This window comes from Melospiza melodia, chromosome W, assembly GCF_035770615.1.
Source record: "Melospiza melodia melodia isolate bMelMel2 chromosome W, bMelMel2.pri, whole genome shotgun sequence".
Lineage (NCBI taxonomy): Eukaryota > Metazoa > Chordata > Aves > Passeriformes > Passerellidae > Melospiza > Melospiza melodia.
This window is the reverse complement of record NC_086225.1, coordinates 53,566,274-53,591,574: the sequence shown is the minus strand read 5'-3', so window position 1 is coordinate 53,591,574 and position 25,301 is coordinate 53,566,274. Positions and strand designations below refer to the sequence as shown.

General features: G+C 42.6%; 1 protein-coding gene across 1 annotated transcript; it reads right to left on the bottom strand.

Annotated features, from left to right (window-relative positions):
• Window positions 1-5,925: 5,925 nt before the first annotated feature.
• LOC134431543 (uncharacterized) lies at window positions 5,926-11,705 on the bottom strand. The gene is made up of 3 exons (XM_063179539.1): window positions 11,553-11,705; window positions 6,452-8,298; window positions 5,926-5,940 (listed from the first exon to the last, which is right to left on the bottom strand). The coding sequence occupies exons 2-3, from the start codon at window positions 8,141-8,143 to the stop codon at window positions 5,926-5,928; spliced, it is 1,707 nt and encodes a 568-aa protein (XP_063035609.1). The 5' UTR covers window positions 8,144-8,298; window positions 11,553-11,705.
• Between the last annotated feature and the right edge of the window lie 13,596 nt (window positions 11,706-25,301).

The window sequence follows — 25,301 nt, the reverse complement described above, 5'->3', positions numbered from 1 at the left end:
CTGATCTCTGTGTGTGCCTAGGTGTGTGTGGAAGGGGAGGCATGTGAAGGGGAGTGTGTATGTTTGCTTTACAATTGTTGTGGCAGATTCATGCCTCAGCTCCACATTTTGTTTTAAAAAGGTCACACCGAGTGGATATGAAGTTTACTATCAACAAGAGATCAATTCCCAAATCATCCATTTGACTCTCCCATATAAATCATGTGCTTTGTTGCATATTTTATCAAATATACTTTCAAGCCAGATGGAGGAAGGAGGATGTGGGAATCCCTCCACCATCTTGCAACTTTTATGCAAGTAGGTTTTCAAGAAAATCATCATTTCTCTTTTAAATATGTCTGGAACAGGCATGATGGTAGTGTCAACCTGTTGGAGTTTTTGTTGCTGGAAGAAGTTGTACAAAAGGATTGGTTTTTACATTGACCAGTTACTGAATCAAGCGCAGGAATACATTGGAAATTTAGCTGGGGGTTCCTTTTCCCAGCAGACTACTTCTAGAACGAGCTTCTACACTGAAGCTGACTCTTTTGCTCTCTTTTTGTTTCTTTCCTATTTTCTTGGCTTCTTTGCCACTATCTAGACAATTTTGGAACTTTGTTCCCAACTAAAATGATTTCAATAGTCTGATTGTGATCATACATTTTTACAAGGAATTTTTAAAATCTTTCCTCGAGTTCAGAAAGTCAAGGACTTAGATCTTTTTCTTCCCTTATCAATATTGCAATGAAATTGATAAATAAAGACCAACTCTTTATTTTTGTTTTAACCCACGTAGATAATTCCCATCCATTAATCCATTTTGTGGACCAATAGTTGCCATTCTGATGGAAGCTGTCACTTCTTAACAATAGGCATTCTGTGACTATGTTGACAGCACTTTGGGTGAAGATCCTAACTGGTCTTAGATACACATAGGGAGAAATTTGCTCAGCCAGTGTCAGTCTTAAGCATGCGTATCAGAAGATCTTTCTAGAGCTGGGAATTTTCCCATGAAAGGGATTCAGTTAGGGAAGAGACACTTGTGCCAGAGTTTTACATTCTTCTTGAACACTGCTTAAGGAACTTAGATGCCATGTCCATTTGGATCTCTGTCTGCACAGAACTTTGTCATGCCAGTGCTTGAAATGCATCTTGAAGAGAATTCACTAGCACAGAATGAAAGAGAGTGGAAGGGGTTGGTGGGGCTAACCAGGCCCAACCCCCCTGCCTAAACCAGGATACCTAGAGCCTCTTGCCCAGGATTCTATCTGGGTGTACTTTTATTGTCTTCAAAGATCCAGGCTCCACAATCTTTCTGGGCAGTCTGTGCCGTGGTTCAGTCACCCTCACAGTAAAGAAACATTTACTGATGTTCAAAGGCAATCTCCTGTATTTCAGTGTGTGCCCACTGCCTCTTGTCTTTTCCCTCAGCATCACTGAAAAGACACTGATTCCCTCCCCTTTGCACTATTGCTTCCATATGTATGTGTGCTGCCATGTAGAGATATGTCAAAAACCGCCCTGAAGCCCAGGCAGATAATATTCCCTTCATCTACCAGTCAAGTTGATTCATCAGAGGAGTTTAAAGTGATGTTCAGCATGAAATTCCCCTGAAAAATCATGCTAACTACATTATTTGGTCGTCTTTCATGTGCCTGGCAAGGATTTCCAGGAAGAGCTGCTTCATCAACTTCCTGGGGATAAAAAAGAGGCTGGCTGGTTTGTACTATCGCGAGTCCTCTTAATTGCCTTTTTTGAAGATGGGTGTCATTTGCTTACATCCACTCTTTAGCCTCTCTTGTCGTCTACATCTTATCAAAAAGCTTTTCCACTACATCTGGCAGGGAGAAATTGTGCCAGCACAGAAAACATCTCCCATCGTGTTCTAGACGTTGCACGGAGGTCTGCCAAGTGTTTGGCAGGAAGAAAAGAAAAGTTGTCCAAAACAGCTTCCAATCGAATGTCCATGTGATTGGAAAAGTCAGGAGAGTGCAAAGGTACTGTTTTCTATCAGTTGGCAAGCTGCGCACACAATCCCAGTGTTGTACAGCTTGCTTCTTCACCTTTCCAAAGGTGCCGCTCTCTCCGGCTCCCGGAGGCGAAGAAGCGGCTTCTTCCCGCAAAGACGATTGTGCCGCTCACAGTGCTCTCCTTAGCGCGGCTTCTGCCGAAAGACGCCCGGGAGCGGCTCTTAGCTCCGGAGAGCATCCTACCTTCGTCTTTAGCGCCTCTTCTCATCTACATCTCAGCAAAAAGCTTTTCCACTATGTCTGCTAGGAAAAACTGTGCCAGCACAGAAAACATCTCCCATCGTGTTCTAGACGTTGCACGGATGTCTGCCAAGTGTTTGGCAGGAAGAAAAGAAAAGTTGTCCAAAACAGCTTCCAATCGAATGTTCATGTGATTGGAAAAGTCAGGAGAGTGCAAAAGTACTGTTTTCTATCAGTTGGCAAGCTGCGCACACAATCCCAGTGTTGTACAGCTTGCTTCTTCACCTTTCCAAAGGTGCCGCTCTCTCCGGCTCCCGGAGCCGAAGAAGCGGCTTCTTCGCGCAAAGACGATTGTGCCGCTCACAGTGCTCTCCTTAGCGCGGCTTCTGCCGAAAGACGCCCCGGAGCGGCTCTTAGCTCCGTACCTTCCAATTCAATTTTTTGGCTCGACAAACCAAATGGTATACTTGCAGCAGTAGGGCAGGACAGTGAACTGGACTTTCTCCTTGTAGAGAGAAGCTAATGAAAAAGTTTCACTGCAATCAGAGCAGGCTGTAAAACAAGAAAAGTGTCCTGAAAATAAGCCAGCCTTATCCTCTTAGTCTTGCTTGTTGTGATTGGCCAAGAATGAAATGTGTCAACTCTGTGTTTCTGGGTATCACATCAGTAACAGGTACTTCAGCTGCTGTACTTCTCTCCTAAAGTTAAGAACAGAATCCAAGGAATTGTGATTCCTTGGTCTCAATTCACCCTATGAAAAAGGAGTGGAAGGTGCAGGGGTCAATTAACTTGAATGGCCTATGTCAATCAGCGGCCACTGATTTCCTGAAGGCTTCAACAGGTTACTTGCCCATGTTTTTCTTGGAATTGTTTTAACCTTTGGTCATGTTTTTCTTGGGATTCTTTTACCCTTTCCCCATTTGTTCAGCCTTTGCTCTCAAGCCTTTGCTGACATTTCCAATATCTCGGTAGCCTGGAAAAGTGTTGTCTTGATTGATCACATCATTATTCCCTTCCAAGGGTCGTTTGCCTCAAGTCTCAGTTTGGCTGGTTTTCTGCTAGTTGATTGTCAGAGGGCAGCAGGTGTTTTGTAAGAGCAAGTACACAATCCCATAGCTTGCTTTTCTTTGGATTTGGCCTGTCTAGAAAATGGAATGACTAAACATCTCTGAGAGGCTTTTCTCTCCCCATTAGGTTTCACTGGAAGGGCAGATGCAAATCGTCTACCTAAAGTCTTGGCACAGAAGAAAGTAGTGGTTTGCTGCTGCATATAGCTAGAAGCTTAAAAAAGGAAGGCCTTGGGCTGAGGCCCATTACTTTGGCTAAGTAGAAAAGGACTGTGGGAGGTGAGGCAGCTGAATTAGAGGTAAATCAACAAGTTCTAGAACCGTCGTGTGTTCACAGCGTGGTGCATGGTGGTTGGTTGAATTGTGTTTGTTATGGCTTAAAGCTATGGAACTGATAAAGGCCTGATTTTGAATCCATAATGTTAGAGGATTTTTGAGAAATGGTTAAAAAGAAGTATGTAGGCCTTAGACTGGAGTTTTGTTAGCATTGCAGAAAAGTTTCCCATGCAAGCAGAAAAGATTTCCGTGCAAGCAGAAAAGTTTCCCAAGTAGTAGACGTGAAAAATGGAAACAAGGTTATTTAATGTATATCTTTAGAAGGTTAGCATGAATAGAACTCTGTTCTTTGTCTCTTATCAACTAGTCTTTGTTTTAGCTACGATTACCTATGTTTTATAAGATTGGATAGAATGCTTGTCAAGATGTGTTTTCTGTGTCTGATTGGCTGAATTCTAGTCTGAGATGATTTTATGTATTGCTGTATGAGCCCTGTTGAAGGAGACATTTTTTGGTGTGGATCAGTGAGCTGTCATGTCTCCATTTTGTATTTTGAGACTGATGTGCTGGAAATAAAAGCAAAAATCTCTTCACTGGTCTGGTTACCATGTTATCCATATTTGGATATTTTGCCGCAACCTAGTGGGTTCCTTTTTTAAAGCGTGTGTTCCTGACACTATTGGACTTATACCTGTCCCGTCCCCCGCATATTGGTGCCTCGTGTGAGAACGTAGAATAGAAGAAAAAGAAAAAAATTGTAGAAGTACCAGCTGCAGAGACCCAAGTGTTAACAAGGAGCACACTGTATCATCTCTCTCGCCGAAGCCAAGAAAATTATAAGTAACTTATCTCGGGAGAGCGCTTGGGTGATGTTGGGAGGCAAAATAGAGAAAAAGAAAATTATTAAAAGAACACAAAAATGGGAACGAATTTATCAAAAGTTGAATGGGATGTTTTTCATCATTTAGAGACAATGTTACAAGAAAAAGGTCACTCTGAAATTTCAAAAACTGAGCTTAAAAACTTACTTATCTGGGTTAAAGCGAATACGCAAGATTTAAATCTGCAGTCTGCTTTTACTTTTCATTTTTGGGATCAGATAAACTGGAGAATCTATAAACTAGTCTCTCTCAAAAAAGATGAAAGCTTAAGAGAACTTATGCCGGTTTGTAGAGCGCTGTTGGAGCGCTGTTTTAAACAAACGGATAATAATAAGATCAACTTGGACTCAGAAAACAAAGCTTCTGGTTCTGTCTCATTAAATTCCAGTAAACCGGAGACTGTGTGAGTATCGGAGAATGTTACAAGTGTTGTTGCAAATGCTGAAAGTATTGCTTTGAACTCTGTTGACCAAAATCTTTCTTCTCTCTCTCTGGGAAAAAATGAGACTCTTTTGGACTTTTCTTTGCGTTGTTCTGTTAATGTAAAAATATGTGACTCTTGTAAGGGGGATGGAACAAAGTGTGTAAAAGATGGAAATGAAAAAGTGACTGTACTTCCTAAAATTGTTTGTGCAGGGACACTGAAACCTGAATTGGATTCTGTTGGGCCTGGGGTGGAGGCTGAGGTGGCTGCTTCCACTCGGGAAATTGTGGTTCCGGGGAACTCTTTTTCAGTTAAGCAAAAACATGGTTGTTCTGGTTGATGCCGAATTTTGCCCCAAAAGGCGAGAATAACTGCTTAAGAGACTCAGTCTAAGTCAGATAAGCAGGAGGTATTTTATTACGACGCGTCAGAGAAATCACAAAATGGATTTCTGAATTATGTACAGCAAAAGCGGGTTTTTATACAATTCTAAACAAGGATTACATCATTTATTACACGCATATTCATAGGCAGGCGGGGTCTTCCGGGAATTCCTGGTTTTCCTTAGTTAAATTTTAAGCTCTTCCTAATTTGGACTTCTTCCTGTTATCTTTGGCATGTTTTTCCATGGCTTGGCTGAAGTTACTGTTGTACTTGGCTTGATCCTAGCGGCTTGGCAGGTCACTTTAACTTATTGGCTTCCACTTCTGTTTCTTCAAATACTCTAATTCCAAAGTTTCTTCTGTGTGTGTATTTTAGACTACCTTATCCAAATATTGAGAGTGTTTTTTACATTGCCTTATCTAAATATCTGATCAAAGGTCTTCCTGAAAGTGTGTTTTTAGGTTATTTATTAACTGCTGCTATTCCCTTGATATATTTTTGAGTATCTTTTAATTCTTTTTTTTTCAGAAGCTATTAGCCATTATAATAAATGGCTTCATTTCCCCCCTTTTCTTATAACCTACGAATTCTTTCGTCAAATTCTAACCCTGTAGGGCGCTGATATGCTCGTACCATAGCCCAGATCATTTGGGTTCTTTTCATTATGATTCTCAGTCGCCACCACGTACAAATATTTGTGAGAGTTAATAGTAACAGAACTATGATTATTATCAGCATTGGGTGCACCAAATAGTTAAAGACTTGTATAGCTGTTGGGGAGTATCCCACAAAGATATCCCACCAATGATGCTGGCCTACTTGTTCTACTTTAGTCAGGACATTCTTTATTTTTTCTGAATTATGTTCTACCTGCCATACCATTCGTTTTGTTGTTTGATTTACCTTTTGTATCAATTCCTTTACTTTAGGATGTGTGAGCATTGCTTTAAGAACTTCGATGTCCATCCCTATTTGTAATTTCGGTATCTCTTGATATAGGTCGAAATCTGCGTTAATTAGCTGTTGAGTAGTTATTGGGACAGTATAATGAAAATCACAACCTACTATCTTGGTGAAGTTGCATACACAGAAGTTAGTATTATTAGTCTTTTCTTGGCAATTATCTATGGTGACATTGTCACAAGCTGTCCTCACGCAAGCGCACCCATTCCCTATATAATAAACTTGTGATTGTGTTTTATTATGCGGAAGCATTTCAAAGGTACATACACTGTTCTCGGCATCTAAGCATAGATCTTCTGCTTCTACTACAGCGTTTTCACAAACATAGTCTAATTGTCCTCTAGGAATACATGCTTCTGTGCTAACCGATTGCCACCTATTTTTGGTATTATCATAACTAGCCCAGACATTATGGTCTATTGGCCTGACAATAACATCTTGATGTATTGTCCCTAGAGTGAGGATAGGAAAGATAGCTCTTTCCTCTGCTGCACTAATGGTAAGGACATAGGCTTCGATGTGTTCCTGTTGAGGCTCATAAGTGAAATTTACTAATTGCCACCAGGCTTGGTGGTCCTTCTCAAATTGTGTAGTATGATCATCCTTTAATATTGTTTCTCTTATTTCCTGAGGTAATATACCTGACGTTCCTTCTCTCAGTATTCCTGCCGCTACTGATTGTACCCATTGTTGTGTCTGAGGGCACTGGATAGCTAATGCAATTTCCTTGCTAAGTTCCCCTGTATAGTTAGCGAACTTCAAAAAATCCTCTTCAGTGTGGTTTGCTACCATGGTTAGCAATTTTGCTACTAGCGATTGTGTTTCTGCTAATGTAAGCATGGATGAACTGAGGGGCATTTTTAGTTTTCCTAAGTTCGACGTGACGGTACTTAATTTATTCACTAATACTTCTTGATCTATCGTGTTTAATATACCAAATCCAGTGCCAATCCACCCACTCAAATCTCTTTGTGCTCTTCTATGATGAGACCTTGTTGCTAGCCATGCATTCCATCCCTTAAGGCTTTGCTTTATAAACGGTTGGCAATCCTTCTGCAAATACGTAATATCGGTGTGGAAGTTCATCTGCACCTTTTTCAGGGAATAAGTGGGGTCTAACAATAATTTTTGTTCGTTAGATTTTCTTATCACCTGAGGCCCTATAAAGGTTAGGTTATGTACTACTTTACATACCACCGGTGGAGTGGTTTCTTGGGGCAAGTCTAGATCTGGATACAATGGAATCACGTCTTCCGGTAATGCTACCTTATATGCGACAGCACGCTTAGGGAAGCCAAAACCCATTTCCAGGGCTTTCAGCTCCCTTTCACATGTGAACGTCATCGACTGTTCCAATCTAAATGCCATCTCACACTGTGCTTTCCCTTCCTCAGGACCATTAGATGCTACAATCTTTCCCGCAGAAAAGAGAAGAGGGTGTAAGTCAAGGGTTATGTTTTCAGGATGTATTTCCCCAAGCGGATCTTCTCTAAAAACTACTGAATTTCGGGGTTGTGATCCGGGTGGATCTCCCCTGAAGTCACTCCACTGGCATGAAATTGGGCCCTTTTGCTGAATCCAGACAGTGGGTTTCCCCATTTTCACTGGACTAAAGGTGATTAAGTTGTGTTCAGAGGCTGCCATCAAGGGTTGAATTGTTAATACCAGCCGCCTTGTTTTTCCTTCTATTGGGTCAAGCTCTCGACACCCGACTTGAATTTGGTCTCCCTCGTACGCTACCATGGAGGGCTGATCCCATACTTTACTCGCATATGGCTGATTGTTACGTAAGGCATACACCTCAAAGTAGGGCCCCTTCGGTCCCGTTTCCAACTCCGGGTGGATACACTGGTGTGCATTAGACCATGGGTCTATTGAGACAGAGCCTTGGGGAAGAACTATACTTATCATTAGTCCAATGATCAGGGTTGTGAAGATCTGCGGTGAAGTCAGGATCATGATGTCTGCTCCTCTTGTTTATTCTCCGGAGCTTTCTTGACTCGTGAGTAATGGATCCACGTAGGTCGCTCCTTGATCCGAACCGCGGTGAAGGTAGTCAGCAGCACTTGGAAAGGTCCCTCCCACTTTTCTTGTAGGGGTTTTCCTAAAAGATTCTTAACATACACCCAATCGCCGGGATTAAACGGATGCAACTTACAATCAGGTTGTTTAGGTTGGTGTCCTATCACACAGTAGCATTCTTATCGAACTGTTTCCCCACCGTAATTATATAATCATAAATGTACTGATTACCGATTTGGTCTATAGCGTCCCCATTTACAACTTGCATAGCATAGGGTCTACCATACAGAATTTCAAATGGACTTAACTTTTCTTTTGATCTTGGTTTGACTCTCAGTCTGAGCAGAGCAATAGGCAAAGCCTGATACCACTGCAAATTAGTCTGCTGGCATATTTTGGCAATTTGCTGTTTGATGAGATGATTCATCTTTTCCACTTGCCCACTGGCCTGTGGACGATAAGGTGTGTGTAGTTGCCATTTGATTTGTAATGCTTTGCTTATTGCTCTCACCACTTTTGCACAGAAATGTGTACCTCTATCCGAAGAAATGCTTTTCGGTACCCCAAACCGTGGAATAATTTCATTCAACAGTACTTTAGTCACCTCTCTTTCCTTATTTGTCCTACAAGGGAATGCTTCAGGCCACCCAGAAAATGTATCAGTTAATACCAACAAATATCGAAACCCCCCTTTTCTTGGGAGTTCAGAAAAATCAATTTGCCATACTTCACCTGGAAATTTACCTCGATTTATGGCTCCTTGGTGTACCTTGGTTCCCGTATTCGGGTTATTTCTCAGACACCGCTCGCACTGGGATGTAACGTGTTTTACAGTAGTAAATAATTTTGGTCCTGCTATCCTAGCTCACAAATGTTGGTAAAGTGGATCTAGGCCCCAATGGGCCTTTTCATGCTCCGTTTTCACAATCTGCCACATTAGGTTCCCTGGTATTATCAATTGTCCTGTCTCTAATTGTCCCCATCCACTGTCTAACAGTTTACCTTTATTCCTTTGGATCCATCTGTGATCAGATTCCTGGTATTCTGGCTTGATATCAGTATCCAGCTGCTACTGCTACAGCCACTACTCGAGCTAGCCTCTTATCTTCCTTTTTCTTTTCCTCTATTTCTCTATTATTATATACTTTCCATGCCTCATTCAGCAACGTCTCCAGGTTTTTATTTGCTGGATGTTCAAGCTTTTGTAATTTCTTCCTGATGTCTGGGTTACTCTGTCCCATCATCAACCCTAGCAAGTGCTGTTTCCCTTCTTCCGTTGCTGGGTCCAGGGGTGTGTATTGTCTCATGGCTGCTCTAAGTCTATCCAAAAACTCTGACGGGGTCTCATCCTTTCCCTGCCTAATGTCATATAGCATTGACCAATTGATAGCCTTAGGGATCGCGTTACGCAAGCCCATCGCTATCAGCTTTCTATACTGCACCAGTCGTCGATAGTGCTCTTCGTTGCCCAGGTCCCATTCTGGTTTACTGCTGGGGAAATTATCTTCTAGTCTCCCTGATAATACTTGAGCATGTCGTTTTCCTGTTTCCAATACGAGTTCCCTTTCTGTATCTGTCAATTCTGACAGCATCACCTCTATATCTTCCCAATCAATATCTAAATTCTTTGCCATTAATTCAAACCTCTTCGCTACTCCCTCTGGATTCCTCCTGAAATTCCTTGCCTCATCCCTCCAATTGTTCAGATCACTCGTGGAGAACGGCACCTTTACCCTAGTCCTTTCTCCTACCATTGGCATAAGTTGTCGGAGAGGAGCTATTGTATGATTCCCTTCTTTTTGCTTTGCTTCCCTCTGTGCCACAGATCTGGTATAATACGAATGACTGGTCCCTTCCCCGGGATCTTCCTCCTTTGCCTCAATGTCTTCCCTATTCTTTCTCTTCTCCTTTCTCTTTCCCTTTCCCTGTTCTTCATCTTCACCTTCTATTCCTGTTAATTCTTTTCCTATTACTCCCCTAGCATGGTTTACACAGTCCAACCGCCTCTCACTCTGCATTTGTCGCCTTTCTTCCCGCATCTGCCGGCGCCTATCCTGTTCCGGGCTACTGTCCTCATCTTCTGTTCCCCTTCCATCTCTCTTATCCTCTATCTGAATTACTATATTCAGCTTCTGTGAGTTGTTCTCTGCCTCCCTTTCGCATATCTCATTGTCATTCTTCTCACTATACTTCAGCTTAGAGACATCGCCTCCTAGTGAGTTACTTTTATCCCCAGTCCTCGGTGTGCTGGTTTCTATTCTACAGGTACCTGATTTTCTAAAACCCCCATTCCTGGGTGTGCTACTATCCCCATATGGACTTAGTTCGGGCAGGCTGCGTGTTTCCCCTCGACTCTCTGCTTCATGTGGACTGCCTTCTTCCCTCTCAACTTCTAGTCTGGGTGGGCTGTCAGCATCCCTGTAGCTCCCCGACCCCTGTGGACTATCTGGTCCCTGTGGACTGCTTTCCCTCTTGTCAATCCCCGATTTTAATGGACTATCCTCCTCCCAAGTGTTGTCTAATTTCTGAGGGCTGTGCCCAAACTTAGATTTCCACCATCGTTCCAGCTCCTTTAATGGGCTAGGGTCCCCTTGTTCCTCCTTTGGCCTGGGAAGAGGCCCTTCCCGTCCTGGGGCGAATGGATGGTATTCCCATAGGCTTATTTTGCTCTCCTTTCCACTATCCCTTCTTGTTAATTTAAGACATTGTTGCCCAATGCTACATGCATCACAGCAACGTTCTTTAGGCTTTGAACCTTTCTTATCTTTTTCCAGGGCTAGTACTAAGGGGTCCTGAGGTGCTACGTTTACCCCGCACTCTCTTTGCCACTCCGGTTTATTTCTTAGGGTAAAGAACATGTCAGCATACATTACTTCGTCCCATTTATTAAGTCGGCGGAGGAAAAGCATCAATTGCAAAATAGTGTTATAATTAGTTGTTCCCTCCGGCGGCCATTTCTCATTGTCATCTAACTTGTACAACGGCCACCACTGTGTACAATATTTAAGGAGTGCCTTTTTACTTATGTTTCCCCCCGGGATCCCTCCCAAGTCCTTCCAGTGCTTTAGGATACATCCTAAGGGGGTTTTCATATTTATGTCCTTACTCTGTTGGCCTCCCATTGCTATTCCCTGTGTCTAACCAGATCAGTCTCTGTTGTCTCACATGTACTGTTACTAATTTATTTTAACACTTCATACACACAATCTGCAATCGCTTCGTCCTTTTCCGACCTGGCTTCTCGCGAAGAACAGGAAATGCGGAGTGGGACTCCCTCTCGCTTCGCAGCGATGCTGCGTCTCATTCACTCTCACTCATACCCACACCTTTACGAAATAGTTCCTACCTTTTAGTCTATATCAGAACGGACTGTTTTACCAGGTTTGGTCACGAGAGGTCGCCTACTGACCGCGAGATACCGGTTTGCCACACTCATGCAATCACAACTGTAGACAGTATAACAGTTGCAGGGGGGTGACAAATTTCTTCCCAGACGTCTATCAACTTATTCTCTTCTAAAAGATGACAGAGAGAGCGACAAGATGTTTCCTGTAAGATTTTGCAACAGACACATACAAAAAGATCACCGGCTGACAGACCTCTCAGAGAGCAATCTTAGTTCTTAACCCTTAATCCACAGTATTATAACATTAAATACAATATTGAAAACAGTTTCCCACACAGTAAAAAACAGACCAAAGATACCAAGATAAACAAGCACTCCTTCAAACCAAATGCTGGGACTCTAACCCAGTAACTGGGACTCTAACCCAGTCGCAGGACTTTAACCTGCGTTTCTATTTCTGGGAGTCTAACCCAGTAGGGATTCTTTTACCGGGGCGTCCCCCAGCTTTCCCATCGGGCAGTCACATCTGACCCCCGTTCCCAACAAAGCGCTTTATCCCCAAACCAATAAACAATTAAAATACCTCTTAATTGGAGCAGGAGATGCAGGGTACTCTTTGTCCACCGAAAGCACTGGTCCGGGGGGGAGTCTCTTCTGACAAAAGTTAGTCAGGGGCGCCAGAGGGTCCCGACCCCGGACCCGGCTAGGGGAGGACCCCTCAAGGCCTGGATCTCCTGTCTGGTCCCATCTGGGGTGCCAGAAAATGATGCCGAATTTTGACCCAAAAGGCGAGAATAACTGCTTAAGAGACTCAGTCTAAGTCAGATAAGCAGGAGGTATTTTATTACGATGCGTCGGAGAAATCACAAAATGGATTTCTGAATTATGTACAGCAAAAGCGGGTTTTTATACAATTCTAAACAAGGATTACATCATTTATTACATGCATATTCATAGGCAGGCGGGGTCTTCCGGGAATTCCTGGTTTTCCTTAGTTAAATTTTAAGCTCTTCCTAATTTGGACTTCTTCCTGTTATCTTTGGCATGTTTTTCCATGGCTTGGTTGAAGTTACTGTTGTACTTGGCTTGATCCTAGCGGCTTGGCAGGTCACTTTAACTTATTGGCTTCCACTACTGTTTCTTCAAATACTCTAATTCCAAAGTTTCTTCTGTGTGTGTATTTTAAACTACCTTATCCAAATATTGAGAGTGTTTTTTACATTGCCTTATCTAAATATCTGATCAAAGGTCTTCCTGAAAGTGTGTTTTTAGGTTATTTATTAACTGCTGCTATTCCCTTGATATATTTTTGAGTATCTTTTAATTCTTTTATTTTCAGAAGCTATTAGCCATTATAATAAATGGCTTCATGGTGTTTGTCAATCTATAGATACAGAGAAAGAAAAATTGGCTTTAAGGGTGGAGTCCTTTGAAAGGAAGAGATGGAAGAAACTCGCGACTGTGTTGTTGCTGAAATTCAAAAAGCTGGACTTGAAATCTCTGCAACGAAAATTCAACAAGTTTCACCTTAGAAGTACCTGGGATGGAAGATGATGGAAGACGATGGAAGACGACAATAATACCACAGAAAATTCAGATCCGAACCAGAGTCAACAACCTACAAGAGTTACAACAACTTCTAGGAGAAATCAACTGGGTCAGACCGATGCTGGGAATCACCAATGATGAACTGAGTCCGCTCTTCCATTTGCTGAGAGGAAGTTGCGACATCACTTCGCCAAGAACTTTAACCCCTGAAGCTCATGCTGCTCTCGACAAAGTCACAGAAGCTCTTCAAAAAAGACAAGCTCATCGCTGCGTTCCTGAAAATTCTTTCTTTCTTGCAATCTTAGGAGAGAAGATGCAGCTTTGTGGTCTCATTTTCCAGTGGGATGCCACAGAACAAGATCCTTTGTTAATAATGGAATGGGTTTTTCCTCCCTACAGGTTTTCAAAGACCATTTGCTCAGTTTTAGAAATGATTGCATACATTATAATTAAGGCTAGAACCAGATTGTTAACTTTGGCAGGTCAAGAATGTTCAGTTATCTATTTGCCATTGAAAAATGATTATTTCAATTGGGCAATGCAAAATTCTGATGATTTACAATATGCATTCTTAGGTTTTCCAGGTGTTTGTTCCATACACTATCCAGCTCACAAACTACTGCAAGCAAAATTGAGTTTCAGAGAAAAACCTAAATTAAGTGAAGAACCTTTACATGCTGTGACTCTCTTCACTGATGGCTCTGGTAAAAGCCACAAGTCCGTTGTGACTTGGTTTAATCAAAAGACTGATGTTTGGGAATCTGATATTCAAACAGTAGAGGGATCCCCTCAAATTTTTGAGCTTGCTGCAGTAGTTTGAGCTTTTCAGCTGTTTCCTCAGCCTTTTAATTTGGTCACAGATTCTGCTTATGTTGCTAATGTAGTCAGGAGAATAGAAGGTTCCATTTTAAAGGATGTTAGTAATGAAACTGTACATCGTTGGCTTTCATGTCTTTTTATAACTTTGCAATATAGAACTAATCCATATTTTGTTTCTCACATTAGGGCGCATTCTTCACTTCCTGGATTTTTAGTGGAAGGAAATGCAAGAGCGGACAAGCTGACAATGGTCATTTCTAACACATTGCCAAATAGTTTTGAACAAGCAAAATTGAGTCATGCCTTTTTCCACCAAAATGCACAAGCACTCATGCGAATGTTCCAAATCACTAAAAGTCAAGCTAAAGCTATCATTCATACTTGCCCTGACTGTCAATTGGTACAACCTCCTGTTTCTACAGGAGCAATCAACCCCCGAGGCTTACAAAGCCTACAGTTGTGGCAAACAGGTGTTACTAAATAGCCTTCTTTTGGTAAATTTAAAAATATTCATGTTTCCATAGACTCGTTCTCTGGTGCAGTTTTTGCTTCCCTTCACACAGGTGAAACTGGCAGCCATGCCTGTCATCATTTCCTGCAAGCTTTTGCTTCATTGGGTATACCCCAAGAAGTAAAAACTGACAATGGTCCCGCATACATATCTCAAAAATTGGCCACATTTTTAAATGAATGGGGTGTTCGACACATTTTTGGTATTCCCCACTCTCCCACAAGCCAAGCAATCATTGAAAGAACACATCAAACCTTAAAACGCATATTAGATCAACAGAGAGGGGGAACGGAAATCACCCCACAGATGAGACTGAGTAAGGCTTTGTATGGTTTTAATTTTCTAAATAGTTCAAGTACAGAACCAGATCCACCAATCTTTAGACACTTTTCAAATAGCACACAGGCAAAACTGAAAGAACATCCTCCTCTTCTAATTAGAAACCCTGACTCTGGACAGATGGAAGGCCCGTTTCAATTAATAACGTGGGGCAAAGGGTATGCTTCTATTTCCACAGGTGCTGGAAGAATTAAGTGGGTTCCTGCCAAAAACGTCAAACCGTATCGCACTTCAGAACCTGTTGTCGAGCCTAGAACTGAGGAAGCGAGTACGCAGACGTGGACCGAATCGAAGGATCCCGGGTCTCGCCTGACGCCTCTTGTGCCTGACGTTCTTTGTGCATCGGTGGAACCCATGAACTCTGATTTTGTGCCAATGTTATTTATGAGTATACGAATTGAATGCTGAATGTTTGTTTTACAAAGCTAGTTTTTGGCTGAAAATTTAGGTTATTGTTTTTGTTTAGAAAGAATTCTGCCAAAACTTAGTTCTTGAAAGAGATGGGGCAGAATCAAATGGTATACTTGTTTTGCTTGATTTTAATTGTTTTTTGTCGTGCAGATTTGCCTGTGGATCAACCGAAAACGAATGTTTGGGTGACCTTAGCCAAGGCTGCCGGATCGGATACTATATGTCTGTCTAATTCGGAACCAGAAAAGCCTTTCTCAACCTGTTTGGTTGGTGTGCCAGTGAAAGAGTTTCCTTTGGTCAGAAAAGAATCCAATGGTAAACCAGGTGGAATTGACAATGGAAACAGTCCTTCCTTCAATTGGAACATTTGGTCCAACAAACTTCTCAGGGCAGCAAATGTTTCAAACAGTTGGGATGTGTTTCTGGAGACGGACCAATATCCACGGCAATTGCCAAAAGGGTATTGGATCATTTGCGGAGACAGAGGTTGGCAAGGCATTCCAGCCCACCTTGAAGGTGGCCCTTGTAGCATTGGTATGCTTACCATAATTGCCCCCACTGCCAAAGCAGTGATGAAAAAGAAACAAAGGAAAACAAGAGCTGTTCCTCATTATGATGAGAACTGTCAGAGTGATTTTATGCCTTGGAATGCCGCCAGAAGGCTTTCAGCAGGTATATTTCTACCCCAATTGGCTTCAGCTGTGGCATTGAGACAATTAGATCGAGTTGGATGTTGGCTGAGCAAACAAGCTAATGCCACATCCTCCGCAATCAGTGATATGTTGACCGATGTTGATAGTATTAGACATGCTACTCTTCAAAACAGAGCAGCCATTGATTTTCTCTTACTGGCACAAGGACATGGTTGTGAGGAATTTGAAGGATTGTGTTGTATGAATTTGTCTGATCATTCTGAATCCATTCACAAAAGCATTCAAAAATTAAAGGATCTGACAGCCCAAATTAAAGAAGATGGAGGTTCCTGGTTGGATGATTTGTTTCAAAATCGGAGTTTTGCACCTTGGCTAAGGCAACTTTGCAAGATAGGTCTTTACATATTAGGTGTTCTAATACTGATATTGATAGTGGCACCTTGTATACTCTGTTGTCTTCGGCGAATGATGAACAAAACAGTCCGAAAAGTTTTTGTCATTCAAGCAGGAGAATTAGGAAGTAGAAGCACAGAGAGTGTACAAAATCTCACGAAAGCAGTAGATGAGGGTATTGACATGAACGAAGGTTTTGAATTAAGGCCTTGGAATCGACCAGAGTTTTTTGAACGATGCCTTGTGACTGTTGCCAAACGTGATTCATATCTCTCTTTCAGGGATTGGGTCTTCACAGCATTAAGTTGCTGTGCCATAATATAGCAATGCTTCAGTTTAGTGAAAATAGGTCTTCAGCAGATAATAAGCAGAAATTTTGCAATAGAGCTATGAAATGCAAATAGCAAGCGACAAGAAAATGAAAGCTTCTGGGTCAAACAGAGAGGGGGAAATGTTGGAATCCATAAGGTTAGAGGATTTTTAAGAAATGGTTACAAAGAAGTATGTAGGCCTTAGACTGGAGTTTTGTTAGCATTGCAGAAAAGTTTCCCATGCAAGCAGAAAAAGTTTTCCATGCAAGCAGAAAAGTTTCCCAAGCAGTAGACATGACAAATAACAATAGGCTTCTGTAGAACTGGCTTTAGGATGGCAACAAGGTTATTTAATGTATATCTTTAGAAGGCTAGCATGAATAGAACTCTGTTCTTTGTCTCTTATCAACTAGTCTTTGTTTTAGCTACGATTACCTATGTTTTATAAGATTGGATAGAATGCTTGTCAAGATGTGTTTTCTGTGTCTGATTGGCTGAATTCTAGTCTGAGATGATTTTATGTATTGCTGTATGAGCCCTGTTGAAGGAGACATTTTTTTGGTGTGGATCAGTGAGGTGTCATGTCTCCATTTTGTATTTTGAGACTGATGTGCTGGAAATAAAAGCAAAAATCTCTTCACTGGTCTGGTTACCATGTTATCCATATTTGGATATTTTGCCGTGACCTAGAGGGTTCCTTTTTTAAGGCGTGGGTTCCTGACACTATTGGACTTATACCTGTCCCATCCCCCGCATATTGGTGCCTCGTGTGAGGACGTAGAATAGAAGAAAAACAAAGAAAAATCGTGGAAGTACCAGCTGCGGAGACCCAAGTGTTAACAAGGAGCACACTGTATCATCTCTCCCGCCGAAGCCAAGAAAATTGTAAGTAACTTATCTCGGGAGAGCGCTTGGGTGACGTTGGGAGGCAAAATAGAGAAAAAGAAAATTATTAAAAGAACACAAAAATGGGAACGAATTTATCGAAATTTGAATGGGATGTTTTCCATCAATTAGAGACAATGTTACAAGAAAAAGGTCACTCTGAAATTTCAAAAACTGAGCTTAAAAACTTACTTATCTGGGTTAAAGCGAATACGCAAGATTTAAATCTGCATTCTGCTTTTACTTTTCATTTCTGGGATCAGATAAACTGGAGAATCTATAATCTAGTCTCTCTCAAAAAAGATGAAAGCTTAAGAGAACTTATGCCGGTTTGTAGAGCGCTGTTGGAGCGCTGTTTTAAACAAACGGATAATAATAAGATCAACTTGGACTCAGAAAACAAAGCTTCTGGTTCTGTCTCATTAAATTCCAGTAAACCGGAGACTGTGTGAGTATCGGAGAATGTTACAAGTGTTGTTGCAAATGCTGAAAGTATTGCTTTGAACTCTGTTGACCAAAATCTTTCTTCTCTCTCTCTGGGAAAAAATGAGACTCTTTTGGACTTTTCTTCGCGTTGTTCTGTTAATGTAAAAATATGTGACTCTTGTAAGGGGGATGGAACAAAGTGTGTAAAAGATGGAAATGAAAAAGTGACTGTACTTCCTAAAATTGTTTGTGCAGGGACACTGAAACCTGAATTGGATTCTGTTGGGCCTGGGGTGGAGGCTGAGGTGGCTGCTTCCACTCGGGAAATTGTGGTTCCGGGGAACTCTTTTTCAGTTAAGCAAAAACATGGTTGTTCTGGTGTTTGTCAATCTATAGATACAGAGAAAGCAAAATTGGCTTTAAGGGTGGAGTCCTTTGAAAGGAAGAGATGGAAGAAACTCGCGACTGTGTTGTTGCTGAAATTCAAAAAGCTGGACTTGAAATCTCTGCAACGAAAATTCAACAAGTTTCACCTTAGAAGTACCTGGGATGGAAGACGATGGAAGACGACAATAATACCACAGAAAATTCAGATCCGAACCAGAGTCAACAACCTACAAGAGTTACAACAACTTCTAGGAGAAATCAACTGGGTCAGACCGATGTTGGGAATCACCAATGATGAACTGAGTCCGCTCTTCCATTTGCTGAGAGGAAGTTGCGACATCACTTCGCCAAGAACTTTAACCCCTGAAGCTCGTGCTGCTCTCGACAAAGTCACAGAAGCTCTTCAAAAAAGACAAGCTCATCGCTGCGTTCCTGAAAATCCTTTCTTTCTTGCAATCTTAGGAGAGAAGATGCAGCTTTGTGGTCTCATTTTCCAGTGGGATGCCACAGAACAAGATCCTTTGTTAATAATGGAATGGGTTTTTCCTCCCTACAGGTTTTCAAAGACCATTTGCTCAGTTTTAGAAATGATTGCATACATTATAATTAAGGCTAGAACCAGATTATTAACTTTGGCAGGTCAAGAATGTTCAGTTATCTATTTGCCATTGAAAAATGATTATTTCAATTGGGCAATGCAAAATTCTGATGATTTACAATATGCATTCTTAGGTTTTCCAGGTGTTTGTTCCATACACTATCCAGCTCACAAACTACTGCAAGCAAAATTGAGTTTCAGAGAAAAACCTAAATTAAGTGAAGAACCTTTACATGCTGTGACTCTCTTCACTGATGGCTCTGGTAAAAGCCACAAGTCCGTTGTGACTTGGTTTAATCAAAAGACTGATGTTTGGGAATCTGATATTCAAACAGTAGAGGGATCCCCTCAAATTTTTGAGCTTGCTGCAGTAGTTTGAGCTTTTCAGCTGTTTCCTCAGCCTTTTAATTTGGTCACAGATTCTGCTTATGTTGCTAATGTAGTCAGGAGAATAGAAGGTTCCATTTTAAAGGATGTTAGTAATGAAACTTTACATTGTTGGCTTTCATGTCTTTTTATAACTTTGCAATATAGAACTAATCCATATTTTGTTTCTCACATTAGGGCGCATTCTTCACTTCCTGGATTTTTAGTGGAAGGAAATGCAAGAGCGGACAAGCTGACAATGGTCATTTCTAACACATTGCCAAATATTTTTGAACAAGCAAAATTGAGTCATGCCTTTTTCCACCAAAATGCACAAGCACTCATGCGAATGTTCCAAATCACTAAAAGTCAAGCTAAAGCTATCATTCATACTTGCCCTGACTGTCAATTGGTACAACCTCCTGTTTCTACAGGAGCAATCAACCCCCGAGGCTTACAAAGCCTACAGTTGTGGCAAACAGGTGTTACTAAATAGCCTTCTTTTGGTAAATTTAAAAATATTCATGTTTCCATAGACACGTTCTCTGGTGCAGTTTTTGCTTCCCTTCACACAGGTGAAACTGGCAGCCATGCCTGTCATCATTTCCTGCAAGCTTTTGCTTCATTGGGTATACCCCAAGAAGTAAAAACTGACAATGGTCCCGCATACATATCTCAAAAATTGGCCACATTTTTAAATGAATGGGGTGTTCGACACATTTTTGGTATTCCCCACTCTCCCACAAGCCAAGCAATCATTGAAAGAACACATCAAACCTTAAAACGCATATTAGATCAACAGAGAGGGGGAACGGAAATCACCCCACAGATGAGACTGAGTAAGGCTTTGTATGGTTTTAATTTTCTAAACAGTTCAAGTACAGAACCAGATCCACCAATCTTTAGACACTTTTCAAATAGCACACAGGCAAAACTGAAAGAACATCCTCCTCTTCTGATTAGAAACCCTGATGTCGCAGACATTTCTCCACAGAAATCCTTTCTTTCGGATTTCTGTGTCTTCGGGAGGCCAGAGGCCTCCGAAGAGAAGGTAAACAATTATTATCAGCTGCTGTGGAATGCAACAGGGACACCTTGATTGGTTCATTTCCTATGTTTATAATTAAGGGCCAATCACCAGTACAAGCTAGGGGACTGAGTCCCTGGACACAGCTTTGTTTGGGATTCTTTTCTATCTATTCTTAGCTTAGCTAGCAGCTCTGCAAACCTCTCTCTATGTTCTATTTAGAATAGTCATAATGTATTATATATCATATCTTAATAAATAAGCCTTCTGATCAAGATACAAGATTCACCGTCTCTCTCTCACCAGCAGCGACCCACTCAGGTCACTGTAATATCTGGTGACCCCTCGTGTAAGAGCAAAAATTAATCTAATAAGACCAGAGGAGCAAAAATTGCTGCACTGGGTAAAAATCCTGTATGTGTACCATTTGAGGGTTGCTTTGAAGTGACCACAGAAGTGGATTCAAGCCAGGAGCTGAAGAACTGAAGATCCTGATATGGACAGAGTTCACAGCCAAGGCTGACCACAACAGAACTTTCTTCTGGAAAATCATCAGGAAACATGGTAGACAAGAACAGCACACCTGCAGAGCTGGCCAGAGAAAGCTGGACTCTTTCAAAAGGTACTGTTCACTTTTCTATCCCTGATGAACCAGCCCTTCGTAGTTTGTGGCTGTTCGTATGGCAGACCCATGCCTTGCCAGAAGAGATTCAATTCTCCCCTTCAGAGGAAAAAATTATGGCCCTCTGGAAACATTGGTGTAGGGAAGACGGTTTCCTTTTGTCAAAAACAGATATCTATGAATTCTTTCGATGGGCAAAGCTTTTTGGGTTCTTTGCTGATGTCTTATATGCTTTAGATGCTTTCGTCTGGGAGTGCATGGACTCGATTATTCAGCGTGTCTACACTGAGGGACGCGTGTTGCCTTCTACCTATCCAGCATTTATAAAGCTTTTCCCAGTTCTGAAACGCAAAGCAGCTTGTTTTCAATGGATCTCTCATTGTTATGGCCAGGCTCCGTTTCCACCACCTTTGGCAGAAGACCCCGTGGGTGGTGACTTAGGGTTTTTCCCCCCCCCCCTGCTTCGCGGCGGCGGGGGCTGAAACTTTGCGGCCCGAAGAAGTTTTTTTTACTCTTGCTCCGGAGCATGCTCAGATGGAGTCGTCTCCTTCCCCCCCTTCTCTCTCTCCGGGGGGATGGGAGTGGCCGCTCAAGCCAGCGCCGGCCTCTGAGGCTTCCTCCAAGGCCCTGCCAGAGCCGTCACTCCAGGAGATCCCGCCCGCGGTTTCACCGGCATCCCCGCCCCTGCCAGCGCCTGTGTCGGAGAAGGCGGAAGAGACAACACCTTCGGCGATTGACCTGTTGCTAAGCAACGGCGACGCTCCGCCGCTTCTCCAGGCTCCGCTGATGCCCGTGCCGTGCCCGCCGCCGCTCTCAGAGACAAGGGACGCAGCAACAGCGTGTTCCCGAGCGTCCCCGCCTGCTCCAGCCGAGACGGTTCCTGTTCAGGATGGGGCTGAAAACGGCGTTGAGCCCGCGGGACCCTCGGAGCAGCCCGCGGCGGATCCCACGGTTCCCTCCCCAGTTCCGGCTCCCTCCCCGCTGCTTCCACCGGACGTCCCAGCAGTCGCTCCGGCGGGGGGTCTCTCCTTCCGTGGAGCGGGGGCTGCCCGCCAACTCACTGTTGTGGCAGTCCAGCTGCCTGTTTTTAAGATCAGCATTCTCGGCGGTTTGGGGGGTGGTTTTTCGGGGATTGTCCCATGGAGGCCGCCGCCTCTCTTGTGCCCTAGTGGCATGGGGGGGCAGGTGCATCCAGAGAGTTCTGCCTCTGATCCCCAGCCCGGAGGGGATGGGGATGAAGCCATGGGGCAGATGAGAGACAAACCCGATGCAGTGCAGAGGGAGAGGGCACAGCTGGAGGAGACCATAGCTGGTTTGCTGTGGGAAACAAACATCTCCAGACCCCAGATGGGATTGCTGGGGAAGGCTTCTATTTCCCTGCTGCTGGCATGCCTCAGTGGTTTAGGGGAAAGGAAGCGTCTCACTACCCGTGCTGCCATTGTGCTTGCAGCAAGGTTCAGGCCTGCGGGAATGCAGTGCCTTCCTTATGAGTTTGGCCTGGGCCGTTGGGCTCAGGAGGTTCCTGGGCCAGGGCCATCACTTGGCCTCTTGATGTTTTTGGGAATTGTGGTTTGTCCTACCGGTCCAGGTCCACCTGTGTGAGCCAGTTTTGGGGTTCCTGGTCCGGCATGGGCCAGGGCCCCCAGGGCCTTTCCTTCTTTGTTTTTCGATTCAAAAAAAAAAAAAATTAAATAAAAAAGATTGAAAATACTGGGCAGCAGCTCTGAAGCGCTGAAGCATTGAAGGGCCAGAAAGGACATTCCAAAATTGTTCAAGTTGTTTCAAATCGTTTCAAATTGTATTAAGACTGTCAATGGTTTTTGATAACTATTGATGGAACTCTTTTGCAGAAGTCTGTTTCAGGACCAAAAGGACTCTCAGATATTCCAAGGGAAACACCTTCGGCTCTTGGACTGTTCCTGAAATTCATCTGCATGGACTCAAATTCTCTTTACATTGTATTTTGCATTTTTCTTATATTATAGCATTGTTTTAGTGATTTGTTAGTTATTGTATATTCTATAGGTGAAGAAACTTCCTGTTCATTCCACATCAGCATTTTTCTTTTATTTTATACAATTTAGAAAGGTGAGATGTCGCAGACATTTCTCCACAGAAATCCTTTCTTTCGGATTTCTGTGTCTTCGGGAGGCCAGAGGCCTCCGAAGAGAAGGTAAACAATTATTATCAGCTGCTGTGGAATGCAACAGGGACACCTTGATTGGTTCATTTCCTATGTTTATAATTAAGGGCCAATCACCAGTACAAGCTAGGGGACTGAGTCCCTGGACACAGCTTTGTTTGGGATTCTTTTCTATCTATTCTTAGCTTAGCTAGCAGCTCTGCAAACCTCTCTCTATGTTCTATTTAGTATAGTCATAATGTATTATATATCATATCTTGAAAAATAAGCCTTCTGATCAAGATACAAGACTCACCGTCTCTCTCTCTCACCAGCAGCGACCCACTCAGGTCGCTGTAATACCCTGACTCTGGACAGATGGAAGGCCCGTTTCAATTAATAACGTGGGGCAAAGGGTATGCTTCTATTTCCACAGGTGCTGGAAGAATTAAGTGGGTTCCTGCCAAAAACGTCAAACCGTATCGCACTTCAGAACCTGTTGTCGAGCCTAGAACTGAGGAAGCGAGTACGCAGACGTGGACCGAATGGAAGGATCCCGGGTCTCGCCTGACGCCTCTTGTGCCTGACGTTCTTTGTGCATCGGTGAACCCATGAACTCTGATTTTGTGCCAATGTTATGTATGAGTATACGAATTGAATGCTGAATGTTTGTTTAACGAAGCTAATTTTTGGCTGAAAATTTAGGTTATTGTTTTTGTTTAGAAAGAATTCTGCCAAAACTTAGTTCTTGAAAGAGATGGGGCAGAATCAAATGGTATACTTGTTTTGCTTGATGTTAATTGTTTTTTGTCGTGCAGATTTGCCTGTGGATCAACCGAAAACGAGTGTTTGGGTGACCTTAGCCAAGGCTGCCGGATCGGATACTATATGTCTGTCTAATTCGGAACCAGAAAAGCCTTTCTCAACCTGTTTGGTTGGTGTGCCAGTGAAAGAGTTTCCTTTGGTCAGAAAAGAATCCAATGGTAAACCAGGTGGAATTGACAATGGAAACAGTCCTTCCTTCAATTGGAACATTTGGTCCAACAAACTTCTCAGGGCAGCAAATGTTTCAAACAGTTGGGATGTGTTTCTGGAGACGGACCAATATCCACGGCAATTGCCAAAAGGGTGTTGGATCATTTGCGGAGACAGAGGTTGGCAAGGCATTCCAGCCCACCTTGAAGGTGGCCCTTGTAGCATTGGTATGCTTACCATAATTGCCCCCACTGCCAAAGCAGTGATGAAAAAGAAACAAAGGAAAACAAGAGCTGTTCCTCATTATGATGAGAACTGTCAGAGTGATTTTATGCCTTGGAATGCCGCCAGAAGGCTTTCAGCAGGTATATTTCTACCCCAATTGGCTTCAGCTGTGGCATTGAGACAATTAGATCGAGTTGGATGTTGGCTGAGCAAACAAGCTAATGCCACATCCTCCGCAATCAGTGATATGTTGACCGATGTTGATAGTATTAGACATGCTACTCTTCAAAACAGAGCAGCCATTGATTTTCTTTTACTGGCACAAGGACATGGTTGTGAGGAATTTGAAGGATTGTGTTGTATGAATTTGTCTGATCATTCTGAATCCATTCACAAAAGCATTCAAAAATTAAAGGATCTGACAGCCCAAATTAAAGAAGATGGAGGTTCCTGGTTGGATGATTTGTTTCCAAATTGGAGTTTTGCACCTTGGCTAAGGCAACTTTGCAAGATAGGTCTTTACATATTAGGTGTTCTAATACTGATATTGATAGTGGCACCTTGTATACTCTGTTGTCTTCGGCGAATGATGAACAAAACAGTCCGAGAAGTTTTTGTCATTCAAGCAGGAGAACTAGGAAGTAGAAGCACAGAGAGTGTACGAAATCTCACGAAAGCAGTAGATGAGGGTATTGACATGAACGAAGGTTTTGAATTAAGGCCTTGGAATCGACCAGAGTTTTTTGAACGATGCCTTGCGACTGTTGCCAAACGTGATTCATATCTCTCTTTCAGGGATTGGGTCTTCACAGCATTAAGTTGCTGTGCCGTAATATAGCAATGCTTCAGTTTAGTGAAAATAGGTCTTCAGCAGATAATAAGCAGAAATTTTGCAATAGAGCTATGAAACGCAAATAGCAAGCGACAAGAAAATGAAAGCTTCTGGGTCAAACAGAGAGGGGGAAACGTTGGAATCCATAAGGTTAGAGGATTTTTAAGAAATGGTTACAAAGAAGTATGTAGGCCTTAGACTGGAGTTTTGTTAGCATTGCAGAAAAGTTTCCCATGCAAGCAGAAAAAGTTTTCCATGCAAGCAGAAAAGTTTCCCAAGCAGTAGACGTGACAAATAAC

Excerpts from the sequence above, each read along its gene's own strand:
- LOC134431543 (XM_063179539.1), bottom strand. The coding sequence starts at position 8,143 with ATGATCCTGACTTCACCGCAGATCTTCACAACCCTGATCATTGGACTA.